Source organism: Cotesia glomerata, linkage group LG6, assembly GCF_020080835.1.
Source record: "Cotesia glomerata isolate CgM1 linkage group LG6, MPM_Cglom_v2.3, whole genome shotgun sequence".
Lineage (NCBI taxonomy): Eukaryota > Metazoa > Arthropoda > Insecta > Hymenoptera > Braconidae > Cotesia > Cotesia glomerata.
The window spans coordinates 3,714,114-3,731,556 of NC_058163.1; the positions used below are offsets into that span (position 1 = coordinate 3,714,114).

The 17,443-nt window shown below is 28.9% G+C and overlaps 1 protein-coding gene across 1 annotated transcript; it reads left to right on the forward strand.

Annotated features, from left to right (window-relative positions):
• The first annotated feature begins 816 nt into the window (after positions 1-816).
• LOC123266999 (uncharacterized protein DDB_G0271670-like) lies at positions 817-16,148 on the forward strand. Its single transcript, XM_044731465.1, has 5 exons — positions 817-1,243; positions 1,415-1,574; positions 1,963-2,177; positions 5,450-5,876; positions 15,726-16,148. Exons 1-5 carry the CDS (start codon positions 1,131-1,133, stop codon positions 16,053-16,055), a joined length of 1,245 nt encoding a protein of 414 aa, XP_044587400.1. The 5' UTR covers positions 817-1,130; the 3' UTR covers positions 16,056-16,148.
• Positions 16,149-17,443: the final 1,295 nt, after the last annotated feature.

The window sequence follows — 17,443 nt, forward strand, 5'->3', positions numbered from 1 at the left end:
CGGAACTTGGCGCCAGATTCTACCGAATCTGTGGATTAAAAATATGTGCGTTACGTTACGTTGCCAGCCTCTGAAAGTGGCAGAGATAGCCGGGCGAGCACACGTCTGACTTGGGCGATCACACATTTAAGAAGGGTTTACATTTTTTCTCTCTCTCGCCCTCTATTGGACAAACGAAAGTATCTCTGTCATACTTGTACAACAAATGGAATCTTAAAACGCATTTTATGCATAAATAAATGAAAATTTCTCAAAAAAGCGCTTCGCTCTTCGATAGATAATTTAATTATCTATCGAAGAGCGAAGCGTTTTTTTTCTAAATGTTATCACAAACATGAGAAAACACGTTTGCAAATCAACTATCAACCGCTCTTAAGCCACAACTTGAATGGGTGACCACTTTAGTCAGCGTTGACTAGCGCGAGGGATCTCTGCACACTAGGAGAGGGGCCTAATGCTCCAGTGGTCGATAAAGAAGAGTTTCTTATCAATCACTGTAGACTTAGCCCATCTCCGACTGTACTATCATGGGTTTTCTCTGTGGTTTCCCCATGATTCTGTTCCAACAGCCTGAGAAGGTGAGGTTCAGGGTGAATACGGTCCAGAAAGCACAAGTCGGTCCACAGCCGCAAAAATTAAAAGTAGAAATGAAATGTCAGGTGGGACTTGCTGAGGTCCAATATGAGAAATAGAAAAAGCGTAGAGCTAGGAGAAAAAGAGGAATCAGCCTTGTAAAAACCGAGAGGTGTACAAGTAAAGCATAATAATAATAATAACAATAAAAAAAAAAATAAAAACAAAATAACAATGCCCCCAAGTCGATACATTATCGACAAAAGCGATGAAGCACGACGAAAAAGTGAGCTGAAAGCTGAAATTGAGTACAGTGTAGCACTGTCAGCGCTGACTGGACTTACACCTACATCTCAAACTGTTCACAAAGGGTCTCCTGCTCACAAAACTAGCTCCTATATTTTATATTTTCTATATTTTCGGTCTTTTCTTCGTGTGAGAAGTGCAGTCACCAGTGAATTACAACCAGGAGATAATTTTCCTTGAAAAGTTCAAGTTTTAGTGAAGTGAAATTTACAGAATACTAAAAAAAAAAAACAAAAATAATTAATGTCGTCATGAATTGTTCGTGTGTGATTTGCTGGGTGCGATTACAAGCCACCCACAATATTATAGCAACTGACTGCGGTCATATTTTTCACAATAAGTGCCTCAACGAGTGGATCGAGAGGTTAGAATTTTATTGTATTTTTTTCCTTCAGCTTTTCATGCCATACATTTTTTTTTCTCCAACCATTTTCTTATTCTCACAGCACTGTCGCATTTGCGCGTTAATTTTTAATTATTGGTCGAATATTTTTGTAAAAATAAATAAAATAAATTGTTTATTTTTAATAATCAGGTCTCCAACATGTCCAGAATGTCGTAAAGATGTTAACTCAACCCAAATTCGTCGTCTTTATATAAATTTTACAAATGACGACACCATACAAGATGACCCAGCAGTATTACAAGAGCAGATTGATAAATTGCAATATTTAACACGCTTCCAAGAGTCTCAGGTTGTTTTTTTAAATCCAATTTATTGTTTATTATTTAAATATTCATGAAAATGAAGTTAGCCGACATTTCAAAATTTTTCAATGAAAAAATTTCAATTAAACAATCAAAAAAAAAATTTCACATATAAAAAACTTGAAAAACTATAAGTGCAATTTTTTAAAAATATTTTTTTAGTTGTAATTTAATAAATAAAAAGAAATTAAAAATTTTTAGACGTCTGCTAACTTCAGTGTCATAAATATTCATTGTTTTTTATGGAAAAAAATAACGAGATAATTTTTATCGGCCTCGTTGACTAATTAAAAATCAACTGAGATTAAATTCTTTCTTGATTTTTTATTATTGTTATTTTAAATCCTGGAATTTAATATTTATTTTGTAAATTAGATACAAACGCTGACAACGCAGAAAAAAAATTATGAGTTGAGAATTAACGCGCTGGATCGCGACCTCATAACCCAGGCTAAGGAGGTCCGGAAACTCGACGTTGTCGTTTTTGCTTTGGAAGATCAGTTGAAGGGCCACAAGGCCGCTTGTGATGAGAGAAAATATTACCTAGAGCAAACTGTTAAATTGAAGGGCGAGCTTGATAGTTGCAGGAAGTAAGGACAATTTTTTTTATATATTTATTTATTTATGAGAATAAAGTTAGCCGACATCTAAAAATTTTTAGAATTTTTTTTAATTGACAAAATTAATACAAAAAAATTTTTTTTTTAATTTCATTTGAAAAACTAAGTGCAATTTGAAAAAAAAATATTTTTTAGTTATAATTTAATAAATTAAACAAAATCAAAAATTTAAAATATCGACTAACTTTATTATTATTAAACATTATTCCTAAGATTATTATTTATAATTATTATTATTTATTTTAGGAAAATTAGTAGACTTTAATTTTATTTAGAGGTTTAAATATTTTTATTAAATTCAAAGAATTTTTTAAGAATTTTTATACGATTTTTTTTTATTTAAATTTTTGGTAAATATTTACAAGTGGGGTTAACTATTTTAATTATTATTTTTCTTAACGAAATTTCTATTTGATTTTATTGATATATTTTTTTTTTGAAAAATATATAAAAAATGAACAATTAAAAAAAAAAAAGTTGACTCACAATTTTCAAAAAAATTTATAAATTTTATAGAAAATTGTGTTCGTTTTTTTTATGTACCTTAAAAAAAATATATATATATATCAAAAATATTAGGAAAAGATAGAATAGAAATTTTATTCAAAAACATGAAAGCCAAAATTTTTTTCAACTTTTAAGGGCAAAAAAGTTATAAAAATTGTAAATAATTACTAAATTTTTTTTGTTGGAGAAAATTTCAATAATTTTTCAAATCTCTGGTAATTTAAAAACATTAATTTATATTCTCAAAATTATTTTAGAATTAATTTCTTAACATTTTTTAATTAAAAAAAAAAAAATCATAAGTTAATTCTTTTTTTTTTCTGATTAATTATATTTTTTTAAATTAAAATATTTTTACAGTAAATTCATAATGAAGTAATTAATTTAAGAACAAAATTTATTATGATAAAAAATGTCTTTTCAACATTTTGAGTTTCAATGAGGCTATTGTATAAATTTCCGAGAACATTCCTATAAAAACCTTTTATAATTATTCAATGAATTGCCAATTGAGAATAATTCTTATGAATTCAACTTATCTTATCTTTCCATATTTTATAATGTGGTCACACAATTTTTTTTTTAATTTTAAATTTATAATTTTCATACTTCCAGTGTACTGTAAACTCCCCCTTAAACGTTGGTAACAAATTTATCCTGTTTGGGGATTTCAACGCCCCTGAATTTATTTTTCTACCTGAAATTTTAATTTACAAGTCCTAGTAGCTGAAAATGACTCAAGTATATTGACTCTGGTATATTTATTACAAACTCCAAAAAATTTATTAAATATACTTCAGAACTCTTTGGGCCCTCAAAGGTCTGCTGAATCATAAAATTTTATTTTTCTTCAACTGTAATATTAATTTATAATTTTTTATAAAAATTAATTTTTAAATTAAATATTGAATTTTTTTTTTATAAAAACATTTTTAAATTAAATATCAAAATTTCTTTTATCAGTAATTTGGAGTTAAAAAAAAATTTTTTTTATTCTCTTTAAATTGTTTGCTCAACGATTAGACAACTCATTAAAATCCTCAAATATATAATACTATAATAAAATTCTTTTTGAAAACTAAACGGTTAATAATTCCTATAATTAAAAGTGCTTTTATCTAATGGTCTTCTAATGCATTTTAAATTACCGAATTTACGTTGTAATATTTTCACTCTATCAATTGACAATCTCACTTTTTCATATAACTATCATCCTTGCAGTCACTATGTGACTGCCGTGACTTGTAAACCATAAATAAATAAAATTTTGCTTCATTAAATAATTAATTTTGTTAAATTCCGCTATACTTTCTTAACTATTGACGTTTTTAAAGATATAAGCTCATCCCGATGTTACACTCATCAGAGCTTTCATTTGAGTACCCACATGCATTTTGATATATACATATATATAATATATATAAATATATGAAAAATTGATGTGGGTACTCAAATGAAAGGTCTCGATGAGTGTAATGTCAGGGTGAGCTTATATTTTTGAAAATGTCAATAGATCACAAGATATTTGTTAAATTCTACTGTTCTTTCTTAACTATTGACGTTTTTAAATATATAAGCTCATTCCGATGTTACACTCATCAAGAGCTTTCATTTGAGTACCCACATGCATTTTCATATATTTTTCATATATACATATATAATATATATAAATATATGAAAAATTGATGTGGGCACTCAAATGAAAGGTCTCGATGAGTGTAACATCGGGATAAGCTTATATCTTTAAAAATAACAATGGTTCACAAGATACAAGGTCATTTCTTAGTTATGTAACTAGACCTAGAGCACTTCCGAATGCAGCCTAAATAAATTTTTCCGAATCTAATTTATATGTACGTAAACTTCAAGTATCATATCGTCTTATGTACTGTGACTAAAACACTGGCTTACTGCTTGTAACATTAAAGAATACTAGCGACCTTGCTTTATTAAATAATGACTTTTATGAAATTGCACTGTATTTTCCTTAAATATTGACATTTTTAAAGATATAAGCTCATCCTGATGTTACAATCATCAAGAGCTTTCATTTGAGTACCCTCATGCTTTTTAATATATTTTTCATATATATATAATCTATGAAAAATTGATGTGGGTACTTAAATGAAAGGTCTTGATGAGTTTAATGTCGGAATGAGCTTATATTTTTAAAAATGTCAATAGTTCACAAGACAGAAGGTCATTTCTTACATTAAATAATTACTTTTGTTAAATTACACTGTACTTCCTTAAATATCGACATTTTTAAATATATAAGCTCATTCCAATGTTACACTCATCAAGAGCTTTCATTTGAGTACCCACATGCATTTTGATATATTTTTCATATATACATATATATAATATATATAAATATATGAAAAATTGATGTGGGTACTCAAATGAAAGGTCTCAATGAGTGTATCATCGGGATGAGCTTATATTTTTAAAAATGTCAATAGTTCACAAGATACAAGGTCATTTCTTAATTATGTATCTAGAGATAGAGTATTTTCGAATGCAGCCTAAATACTTATAATAAATTAACTATCAGTGAGAATGATATAAAACCTTGAAAAGGCACAAATTTAAATCAAGACCTTTGCAATGACACTCAATTTCACTAAAAAAACCGATTTTATCATATGATTATCCTGGACACAAAATTTTTTTTATTCTCTTAATAATGCAGATTAAAAAAAAAATAAAATCTAAAATAAAATAAATATTTTCAGCTTCTTAAGCCTCGAACAAACTGCCGCCGAGCATTACAAATCAATGGCGCTGAAGCATGAGATGACGATAAGCCAAAACAACGCGAGAATCGACAAGCTCCAAGAACAACTGGCCTTATCAGAAGCGAAGTATATGACTAAGCTCCAGGAAGCAGAAAGTCTCCAGCACATGTTGGCTCGAGCGAAAACTCCAGTGACAACTTCTACCATAAACAATGACTCGATATTGATGTCAACATTGCCCGACCTGGATGATATTCGACTGGATCAGTCCCCTAGTCGCTCCGAGCCGGCCTTTCCCTTTAACTTGGTGATAAAGTCTCGGGAAAACAAGGAAAATGAACCAATGCACAACAGTAATATGTTTTCTTTTTTTAAAAGAAAAAGCTCCACTCCTGAGTATGGACAACCTAACAAAAGACTTATGGTAATTATTTTATTATTATTTTGCTTCGAGAAAAATTTTGCTTGACTTTTATTGAAAATTTTTTTAATCATGACGAATTTAATTCTTCATGCTTTAAGTATTAAGTATTCACAGAGTTATAAATAATGAGTCATTGATTTTAATATTTAAATGGAAAAATAATAATATAAAATACCCAGTAGTTAAACAGGTTTCAAAGTAAAATGTATTTGACCCCACTTTTAATAAATAAAGATGTCAGGGTGGCGATTGGCCTGGAAAACCTGGAAATGTCAGGGAATTTGAAATTTCTGGAATAGTCAGTGAAAAGTCAGGGAGTTTTAACTTGGGTCAGGGAAATTTCTAGTTTAATTTAAAAAATAAACTAAAATGCTGTAGAAATAATAAATTATTTCTATAGCATTCTAAAAATCATACTGTAGATAATGTTTAATATTAATCGATGTTATTTAATTTCTTAATTTATATTTCTTCTTTTTTGCGATCAATAATAGTAAAAAAACTAAATGTATAGATAATTAATAATAAAAAAGAAGTATAACTTCTCAAAGATTAATGATAATAATAATATCAATTATTGTATTTTCAAAAGTTATAAACATTTAATCGAAAGAAACTGATCTTTTTTGAATAGTTGAAAATCTGCAAAAAAGTATAACATAATTTATAGTTCCAAATTTTTACTCAATCCTGGATATTAGATATGAATTCTAGCATACAAAAATTATTTTTAAAATAATTTGCAATTATAACAAATATTTTGAAACGGGAATCTACCGCTCTCTTGGTCGCCCCTAAATTTATTTAGGGCGCCACTGGATTTTTCGCACAGTATCCAGAAACTAGACCAGAACATGGAGTGAAGTCTCAGGGTCGTGAGAGATCATTAGGAAGGATACAGAAATTATTAAAAGAAATTTATTTTATTTAACCAACCCTTAATATACAATAAAACCCCCTTACAAAATATCAAATAAACTTAATCCCGAGGATACCCTCTTATGGAGCGTCTATACCGCGGTTTCTAGCTTACTACCACACGCATAAAAATGATTTTATTGAAATAACAAAAGATGGGATAACTGAAAAATATGTTCTGGTAACAAATGAGTATAGTTATAGTAACAAATCCATTAGTCGCATTAACAAAATGTTTCAAGTTGTACTAACAAACCAGTCTGTTAAATCACCAAATCAATTTGTTGTCCTAACGAAATCATTCTATTGCAATAACAAAACTAATTTGTTGCTAAAATATTTTCCAAATCAGATATCACTGATTATAGCATATTTTTAAATTATGGATTCTTATAAAATTTATTATAACTTTTAATGTAAATTTATTTTTTGCTCGACGGGCAGAAAGCGTCAACTTTCGGCCTGCTGCGCTAAACGAAGTTGCCCTTTCTGCCTTCGTCGAGCAAAAAATAGTATACACTCCACGGGAAGTAAATAAGAAAGCCTCAGATCTCATGTTTGTTGACCTCGGCTTCGCCTCGGCCAACAATTACATGTGATCTGAGACATTCTTACTTTACTTCCCTAGGTGTGTAATATACTATGTTATTTTAATAGAATAATTTTGCTGTTTCAATAAAAAAATTTGTTATACCAACTAAATTATTTTGTCGAATCTACTTAAAGATTGTGCTATAGTAACCAAATTGTTTTGTTGTTATAACATATCAATAACTTGCTATAACCTAAATTTTGTTATTTTAACATATAATTTGTTATCCCTATGTTAACAAATGTATTTGTTACTAGAACATATCTTAGGTTATTTTAACAAAATTTTTTCTGCGTGCATTGTACCCCAAATCCGACGTCTCTACAACGGCTTCTAAGTGCGCTCAGGAAGCAGAGGTGGATACCATGAGTCCCTAGGCTACACTGCAATAATATTTTCCACACATACCCACAATATTTAATTTTCCATCTTACGCCTATTGCACCCTCACCTGGGCGTCTATGCAAATGACTCTAAGTGTGCCCAGGAAACAGAGGAGGATACCATGAATCCCTAGGCAACACTACAATACTTAATACTAACCTATATACTTAATAATAACTTATATATATACTTATATATATACTTATATATATACTTAATAATAACGCACCCACACTATTAATTAATTTCCAAACACACTAAATATTTCCCCGGATTTTACAGATTAAAATTTATATCCACAGATTCGGTAGAATCTGGCGCCAAGTTCCGTTCAAATCCGTTGTATACGGAGCGCCAGACTACCGAGTGTGTTTACTGTAAGCAGAACGGTATTTCGAGGTTGCAAAATTTTATTTAATTCGACGGTACTTCTTGTTCCTAAATTTTATATTATAACAGTAATTCATACTTTATTTTACTGATATCAATTAATTATATTCAATTATAACCATTAATTTACTTGAAATTATTAAATTTTATCAGCACAAACTATAGCAAGCTCAAAAATTTCGATCCTAACTTTTTTTCGATGTAAAAAGTGACATGCCACAGACTAAGTAATTCGAGAATGCATGGTAATCCTCCAATAGATGAGAAACTACAGTTAAAAAACAAATTTCACAGCTTGCATCTACACCCGCCAGGGTGCGCTGCAATTATTTTTACATAAACTGTAGCTTCAAGGGGATAGTTTGCTATAAAAAATGCAGCCAACTTGAGATTTAATTTAGTACCAATTGCAAATTTTTATTATAATTACAAAAAATACTGAAATCCGAACAAAAACAGTTTCACTGTAAAAAAATCGCGCCAAGTCCACGTTCATAAGACTATTAAGAAAAAAAAAATTTCTTTTTTTCTTTACAAAAAGATATAAAATACAAAAATTAAATAATCCAAGTAACCGATATGATTGTATATGATTTTCAGAAATTAAAAAAAACTTTATTGTAAATTTGAAAATTAAAAAAAAAATTTTGGAACGTACTTGGTGTGCGTCATTGTGTATTTCAATTTTTTTAAAGTCCTAGTAAATAGATTTTACGAATTTCATTAAAAGTAAAATATTTTGCAACCACGCACACTAAATACGTTCCAAAATTTTTTTCTTAATTTTTAAATTTACAACAAAATTTTTTTTAATTTCCGAAAATCATATACAATCATATCGGTTACTTGGATTTTTTAATTTTTCTATTTTATATCTTTTTGTAAAGAAAAAAAAAAATTTTTTTTTTCTTAATAGTCTTATGAACGTGGACTTGGCGCGATTTTTTTTACAGTAAAACTGTTTTTGTTCGGATATTTATTTCCCAAAATTACTATTCCATTCATCCCAACTTAATTATAAATCCTAATTCCAAATTTCAAATTAAAATCGTTAACTAATTTATTGCCGTGGTCTTAATAATACAACAATAAATATTTAATTACAAGAGGTCTTCGTATCTTGAATTAATAGATTAAAATCTATTGACAGAGGTCTTCATAATCTGCCAACAATGTTTGGTTACTTCCGAGATTTTACCAATGAATTTTTCCAAGTTTTAACATTAAATTTACTTAATTTATTTTACCAGAATTTATTAAATATTTTATTAGGTCGTTTATAATTTTAGTCCGAATTATTTTCCCAGAATTTAAGAATTATTTATTTAATTAAAAACTCAATTTTTATTAACTAAAAATTCATCAATTGATTTTGTTTGTTTTATTTTGACTAAACTATTTTACTTGTCCTTGAATAACCGAGTTTTATTTTACCTAAATTATTTCATTTTACTTTCTATTGTATTTGGTTGAAAAACTTAGCATTTATTTTATTTTATTTGAGGATTATATTCTGCCTAGCAACACAGTAAGATTTTAGTCTCGACCTTGAGTGTCCTCTACTCAGCGCTTCGCGCGGGACAAGATGGCTAACGCTCTTGCTCGCTCTTGCGTCTCTGTCGCAAGTTTTTGGTGTAATTTTTTCTCTGACGAATTTTTACCAGTTTTATTTTCTACTTTCAATTAAATAATTTACATTAACAATTTTAGTGATTTTGACTGATTCTAATTTTATTACAAACAAATTTTATTTTGAGCAATTAAATTTTTATTATAATTTATTTTACTGATTTAAATTAATTTAACTTCAAATGATTTTACTAAAACTTCTCTAAAACGTTTTACTGATTTTACTTTATGCAATTAATTAGATAAATTCACTTAAACTCAATTACCAAAGAAAATTTGTTTTACATGGCACCGAAGTCATGAATTGACCAACCGAAAGTATTCCTAGTAAAGTCAATCCAAACTCTGCCTACGTAGTAAATTAATGAACCGAAATAATTCCTGGTTTTATTAATTAAATATTTAGTACTTTTATTTCTGACTTGTTCTTAAATTCATTCTTAATTTTATTCTGATTTTGCTTCTGGACTTGTCTCGATTATTCTTAAATTTATTCTGAATATTATGTTAAATAAATTCTTAATCATTTTCTGGTAACATTCTAAGTATTTCTGATAAATTAATTCTAAATAAATAAATTCCAAATAATATTTTAAGTAAATTATAATGACTAAATTCTTAATGACATTCTAAAGATTTTTGATTAATGAATTCTATACAATATTTCAAGTAAATTCTAGTGACTAAATTCTTAATCTAATGATTGCGACCGAACGCGAAATGGCGATGACCTTCAGCCGATTTGAGTGCCTGGCTGACGCCGCACCACCGAGAGATTATTTAGACATAATAGTTGTACCTGGAGTTATTATGATTTTAATTGTGCACTCCCTCGTCGAGCTGCAAACTCCTCGTCTCGATGCTGGTACTAAAATCTCCTCGGTGAGTAGAATAGGAGTTACTTGGTCTGGCGGCAAAGCCTTGGTCACCGCGTCGCGTCACTTACTCCCCAGCAAATATTTTACCTGTAACTGCAAATCGGCATTAGTACTTATTACAAATTCAATTAACTAATGCAAGCTGACAGAAAGGCCTAGTAAGCAATATAATTAATAAAGTTTTATCGCTTCGTTCCACAAGAGTCGAGCGAAATAAAATAATTACCTGGGATAGCTGTTTATTACTTTTTGCGTGTCTACTTGGCTGGACTGTTCGGTCACGATGAATCTTCTGAATCTTGTTGGTGAGTTTCTTTCTTCCTCGGCTCTCTCCCCACTCACTCTCCGCGCCAGCGCTTCCCCCTTGGGGACTTACTCACTAACTTATAGCTAGAGGCACAAGTACTTCCCCTGATAGCCAAGTTGGTCGCAACTTTCCGTCGATTTACAGTCAACGCTCTCTGTATTTGACTCGCCAGTACAGGACCATTCTCTGTATTTGACTCGTCCTTGTCCACAAGAGCTGTGTAAAATCGTCAAATACAGAGGAAGAATGTGGTCAAATACAGCGAGGTCCAATACAGAGAGCGTCGACTGTACTGCCGCAACTTGTCACCAAGTTGACGGCAAGTCTTGGAAATGAACTCGGTTGTTCACCAAGTTGACACCAAGTTGTCGGCAAAAATTGCTTTCGAAACTCTTTCGCACCAAGTTGACGACAAGTTTCTCAAGAAATTTGGCGACATATTGCGGCAGTAGATTGGTCTTGTTTTTCTCAGAAACTTGTAGCCAACTTGACACCAACAGTTACAAATTCGGAAGTTGACCGCAAGTTGTCGCTAAATTGGTGGCAACTATCTCACACCAACTTGGTTGGTCTGAAACTTTGGCTATCAGGGTCGGAGCACAGCGCTCTGGGGAATCAGTCGATAAATGACTAGCCCGAATCGGAGACCTTCTCTGGATAAAGAAGGCCCCGTGTACTCCGTTACAATTTGAATAACAATTATTTTTTTGTAGGTTCTGGAATTTTATTTTCGGTCAGGGAGAAGTCATGGAAAAGTCAGGGAATTTTGAAATTAGTGTTCAGTCGCCACCCTGAGATGTATTTAGTAGTTCAAATTAGTGATTTTCATGAAAATATAAACAATTTTGAATTGATTAGAGCGCAAAATAACAAAAATAATTTAATATTCATATTTTCACAACGTTTTTAAGATAGACTATCAAAGGAGTAGTTATTGAACAATCAATTCTGACAAGCCGCAGTACACGGAAAGAAATACATTGCGGATATCCCTATGTCGTTGTATTGCATTGCTATAAGCCCTATGCATATAGGATTATCTATTATACTGTATGGTACCAAAATCTTTGCGTCTATTACACGGGCGCATAGGAGGCTTGACGTGACAGCATTGCCGCTAGCCCCATAGTGAATCGCAGATGTCGCAATGCTACTACAGTCAACGCTCTCTGTATTTGACTCGCCCGTACAGGACCATTCTCTGTATTTGACTCGTCCTTGTCCATAAGAGCTGTGTAAAATCGTCAAATAAAGAGGAAGAATGTGGTCAAATACAGAGAGCGGTCAAATATAGAGAGGTCCAATACAGAGAGCGTTGACTGTAGTTTTTCCCGCGATATTACTTAGCGCGACAATCAATAATTCTATCGAATTACGGCCAATATTTCATGGGTACAACTACTGTACCGACATAAAAATTCATAAATTAGTAAAACTACTTTGAAATTAATTGTAACATTAAACTAGTTTAATACAAAATTTTTAAATATTTTTCATCGAACACACTGATGATTAAAAATAATACTATGAATATTTAATATGTTCATTTAAAAATGAGAAATATTTGTATTTAATTTTTTAATTAGATTTTTTATGAATGACAAAGCAAATTTTCAATTATAAATCAAAAAAACTCAATTCAAAACGTTCAATAATTTTTTACTACACTAATTTTTAGCTATAAAACTTATTTAATTTGCAGTAATTAATACAAATCACAATGCTGATTACTAGTCTATAAACCTATTAAGGTAAAGTACCTGGTAGTTGAACGGGTTTTAAAGTAAAACGTATTTGACCGTACTTTTAATATATAAAGATGTAATTTATGACCCAGATTTCACTTTTTGTATTTGAGTATTTTAGTTTATTTTTATTAATTACTTAAAAATTAATAGAAACAATTATTGTTATTAGTGCGGCGATTATTGTTTAATTATTGTATTTATTTAGTTAATAATATTATATTATTGTTACCGAAGGTATGATTAAATTAAGAAATTAAGCGTGTGAGAAATTATTATGAAGCTGAGCGAATTAATCTAGCAAAAGAAATTAAAAGACTGGGAAAATTATTCTAAGTTCCGAACAAGATTTAGTATGGGAAAGCGATGAATGGATATAAAATGAAAGAAATGATGATTATTATTTTGTAAGAAATAATTTAGGTAAGCGAAGATTTTATAAGTCCCGAGGACAATTTAGTATGGAAAATCAACGAATGGATATATAATGAAAGAAATTGCGATTAAAATAATAAAGAATTGTGAATTTGGCGAAATGAATGGATAGAAAATGAAGGAAATTACGATTAAAATAATAAAGAATTTAGTTTCAAAAATAAAAACTTAGAATTTGGCGAGACGAATGGATAGAAAATGAAGGAAATTGCGATTAAAATAATAAATAATTATTTTTAAATGCTCGTTCGATGACGCCGGACAGATGGCGATAAATTTCCAATTTCGTTCGATTTAAGTAAAAATTTTAAATCCACTCTTATAATTTAGATGAAAAATATGAAAATATACACAATTAGACAAACTATTCGTAACGTGATTGGTCAAATATATCCACTCTTATAATTTAGATGAAAAATATGAAAATATACACAATTAGACAAACTATTCGTAACGTGATTGGTCAAATATATCATAAGTATGAAAATATAGATAACTCCATACTAAATTCACACGCGCGCTTGCGCGCAACGTATACTAGTATGATAAAGTCCAAAATTTTGGCACGAAAAGGCAATTCTTTCTCGGGAAAATTACTCGGACGAATACTCTTCACCAAGTAATTCTAGAGGATGATACTCTACCTGAAGTATGACCAAGGCCCAGGTAAGTATCGTGAACCGACTGGATGAAAGTGCTACTCCCCGTGCCGAAGCCTTCAGCTGAGGTACGGTAGGTGATCATAAGCCGTGTAGGTAGGAGCGAGGAGGATACTCTCCACTTGCTCTCAGGGTAGAGTTTAGAACCCCCCAGGGATGACGGCTAGTCGCCCTGAGGGAGGAGGGGGTGTTACTGGGAAACTAGTTAGTATTTTATAGACCGCGTTTTTTTGAGTTTGAACCGTGAATACCGTCGTGTATGTTTGGATAGAAAGTTTTTATTGTATTAGTGTATATTGCTTATATTGTTTTCTTGATTTTGAACCGCGTTAATGATTTTGAACCGCAAATATGTGTGAAAAGAGTGTTCTAATGTATTGTTTATATTGTTTAATTTGCTTATATTGTTTATATCGTTCATTAACATGATCAGGCCAATAAAGAGGTTTCCTTTTTCTTTGATTTATTTAAAATCAAGTGTTTTGTTTATATTTTGTTATTAATAATGTGATCCCCGTTTATGACCCTGGACTCCGGTGAGCAAATTTCGAGCCGGGGACTAATTAGATAATTATATTTTGAAAACGTGGACGTTACAAATTATTAGTTCAAATTAGTGATTTTCATGAAAATATAAACAATTTTAAATTGATTGAAGCGCAAAATAACAAAGATAATTGAATATTTAGATTTTGACAACGTTTTTAAGATAGACTATCAAAGGAGTAGTAATTGAACAATCAATTCTGACAAGCCGTAGTAGCTGAACACTTCGGGAGCAGTAGTTGAACTAATAAAATATATGGCAATAGGCACATCAAAAATTTTCAACGTTTTATTGAAATATCTAAAGAATTATAACATATTATTGATTAATATTAAAAATAATACTATGAATATTTAATATGTTCATTTAAAAATGAGAAATATTTGTATTTAATTTTTTAATTACATTTTTTATGAATGACAAAGCAAATTTTCAATTATAAATCAAAAAAACTCAATTCAAAACGTTCAATAATTTTTTACTACACTAATTTTTAGCTGTAAAATTTATTTAATTTGCAGTAATTAATACAAATCACAATGCTGATCACTAGTCTATAAATCTATTAGAGATTAGAGTGCTGTTAAAATTACACGGCCCCAGCTTGTTCAAGTTCTGGGTACCGCTTTGAAAATTTGGAGATATCATTAGACGCTAAAATTTAATATAAAAATAATAGTTTCTGTCTTTGCAAAAAATATGTATTATTTAGAAAAGACTATTTCATTGGGTGGTACAATTTTTTTTTTACTTGAAATGATGACATACCGTTTTTTTTACTGATTGTTCGGTTTACGGTTTAGTACCTCTTTCATGAAAAAAATAGCATCTATCGGCAATTCTCGACACGTCAACTTTTAAGTTAACAAAAATTGTTTTGATTTATAATTAAAAAAACTTACAGAAATCAATTACTGTATCATTGAATAATTATACCATGTGCCTATTACTTATAATAAATATACGGATTTTGTATTACAACAATTCAAAAAGTCTGTTCAAGTACTGGTCTTATTTTTATAAGTGTTCAAGTACTGGGTAATTTACCTTAATTAAAAATTTTACAAATTTATTTTAATAATATTTTACATTATTTTTTTTTTTAAATTTCAGATTAAAAAAACAATGAAATTTTTTAAGAAAATGAATTGTTTGTCTATAGCTAAAATTTTTTAATAAAATCTAATTTTTATTTATTTCTCAATTTTTTAAAAATTTCAAATTTTCTAAATAAATAAAAAATAAAATTTTTAGAGTAAAAATTTTTATTTTTCTAAATTAAAATCTAAAAAAATTCTACATAAATTTTTAAATCTCCATCCAACTTTTTAGAACAAAATACTAACAATCTTTTTTATTTTTCAGCCTTCAAATCACATAGATACATTTGCGCAAGAGCTAGAGGCTTTTTGCAATAGAGTAGATTCATATCCAACAACGTCAGGGTATCAGAAAAAAAATTTCGTCAGTATAACAGACACTCATTTGCCAGCGACAAATAACTTATCCGCTTCGTCAACACTATCACTGTCTTCATCTTCTCTCTCTTCCCAGTCTTCATCTTTATCTTCATCCTCATCCTCATCCTCATCATCTTCGTCTTCCTCGTCGTCTTCTTGCACAAACAATGCTTTGAAACCGACTGAACTGGTTGACTTAACCGGCGAGACTTCCATTGTCATAGATCTTACGTAAACATTATTTTTTTACCATTTAAATATTAAATTCATGAAGCGAGTACAATAAATTTATAAATAATTGCATTTTTCAGCTTGTAATGTTGAATTATTCTAAATTTTGAGGTTTTTTTATCTTTAATTTAATAATTTTGTAATTTTTTATTAAATTACTCGATTAAGTGAGAAGAAATTTTGCGCTAATTTCTTGATTTAAAATTTTTTTATTAATAAAAAAAAATTTTTTGATAAAATTCCAAGGAAAAATTTGTATTAATAAATAAGTTTTAACCATTTTTTTTTGGTAATTGATAAATAATTCGAATAATTTAATCAGTTTGTATACGATTATATTATTGGAATATTTTTGAGCTTTAATTCGAGGCATTTTTCAATATTAAAAAGTCAATTTAAATGATTAATTGATTTTTTTGCAATCATGTGATTTTTTTTTTTTTTTTTTTTTTTTTAAGTCGCATTAATTTATATGAATAATTATATTTAATTTAATTGTAAGTAATTATAAATAGTGTAATATTGTAATTAATTTGTAAAAAAATAAATAAAGTAAATGTATAAACTAAATTTTATAACTTGAAATTTATTTTTTTTTTAATTTGTTATATTATTAATTTTTGGATTGTAAAATTATTTAAAAATATTTTTTTTTAATAATTTAGAAATTTTCACAAATACATTTTTTTTTTTATAATAATATATTTAAAAAGTAAACTCTGAGATTTAAATAGTTAATTTTAAATGAAAATTTAGTTAGCCGACATTTAAAATTTTTTTTTATTAAAAGAATTATTACAAAAAAAAAATTCAATTTTAAAAAACTTCAAGAACTATAAGTGCAATTTTTTAAAAATATTGTTTAGTTCTAATTTAATAATTAAAAAATAACAAAAAATTAACAATGTTGGCTAATTTTATGACATTTAAATTAGCCGACGTTCAAATATTTTAGATTTTTTTTTATCAATTAAGGAAATCCAAGTACCCTGCTAGTGTAAAGAATGTCTAAAAAAAAATAATGCGTAGAAATACTTTTGTTATGCATCTCAAAATTAATTAATAACATTTTTGAGGAAATTTCCGAAAAATTTACGCATTAAATAATTATTAACATTTAATAATTATTTAATTGACTAAAAAAAATATAGCACTCTGAATTACCGGTAAACACTTGACAACACCGCAACAGTTCCCTAATCTTGAAATTTATTTGTTTGTCAACATGTCTCAGATAAACCAGCATAATTTGCGAGCGCATTTTGGAAAATTTTCTACACTTTTTATTAAAACTACTAAAAAAAGAACATACGAGGCACTATATAATAAATCTAAAGTTCACTAACAAAATTCGACGGATTGGGGTCGAAGAATAGTTGAAATAAGTCCACT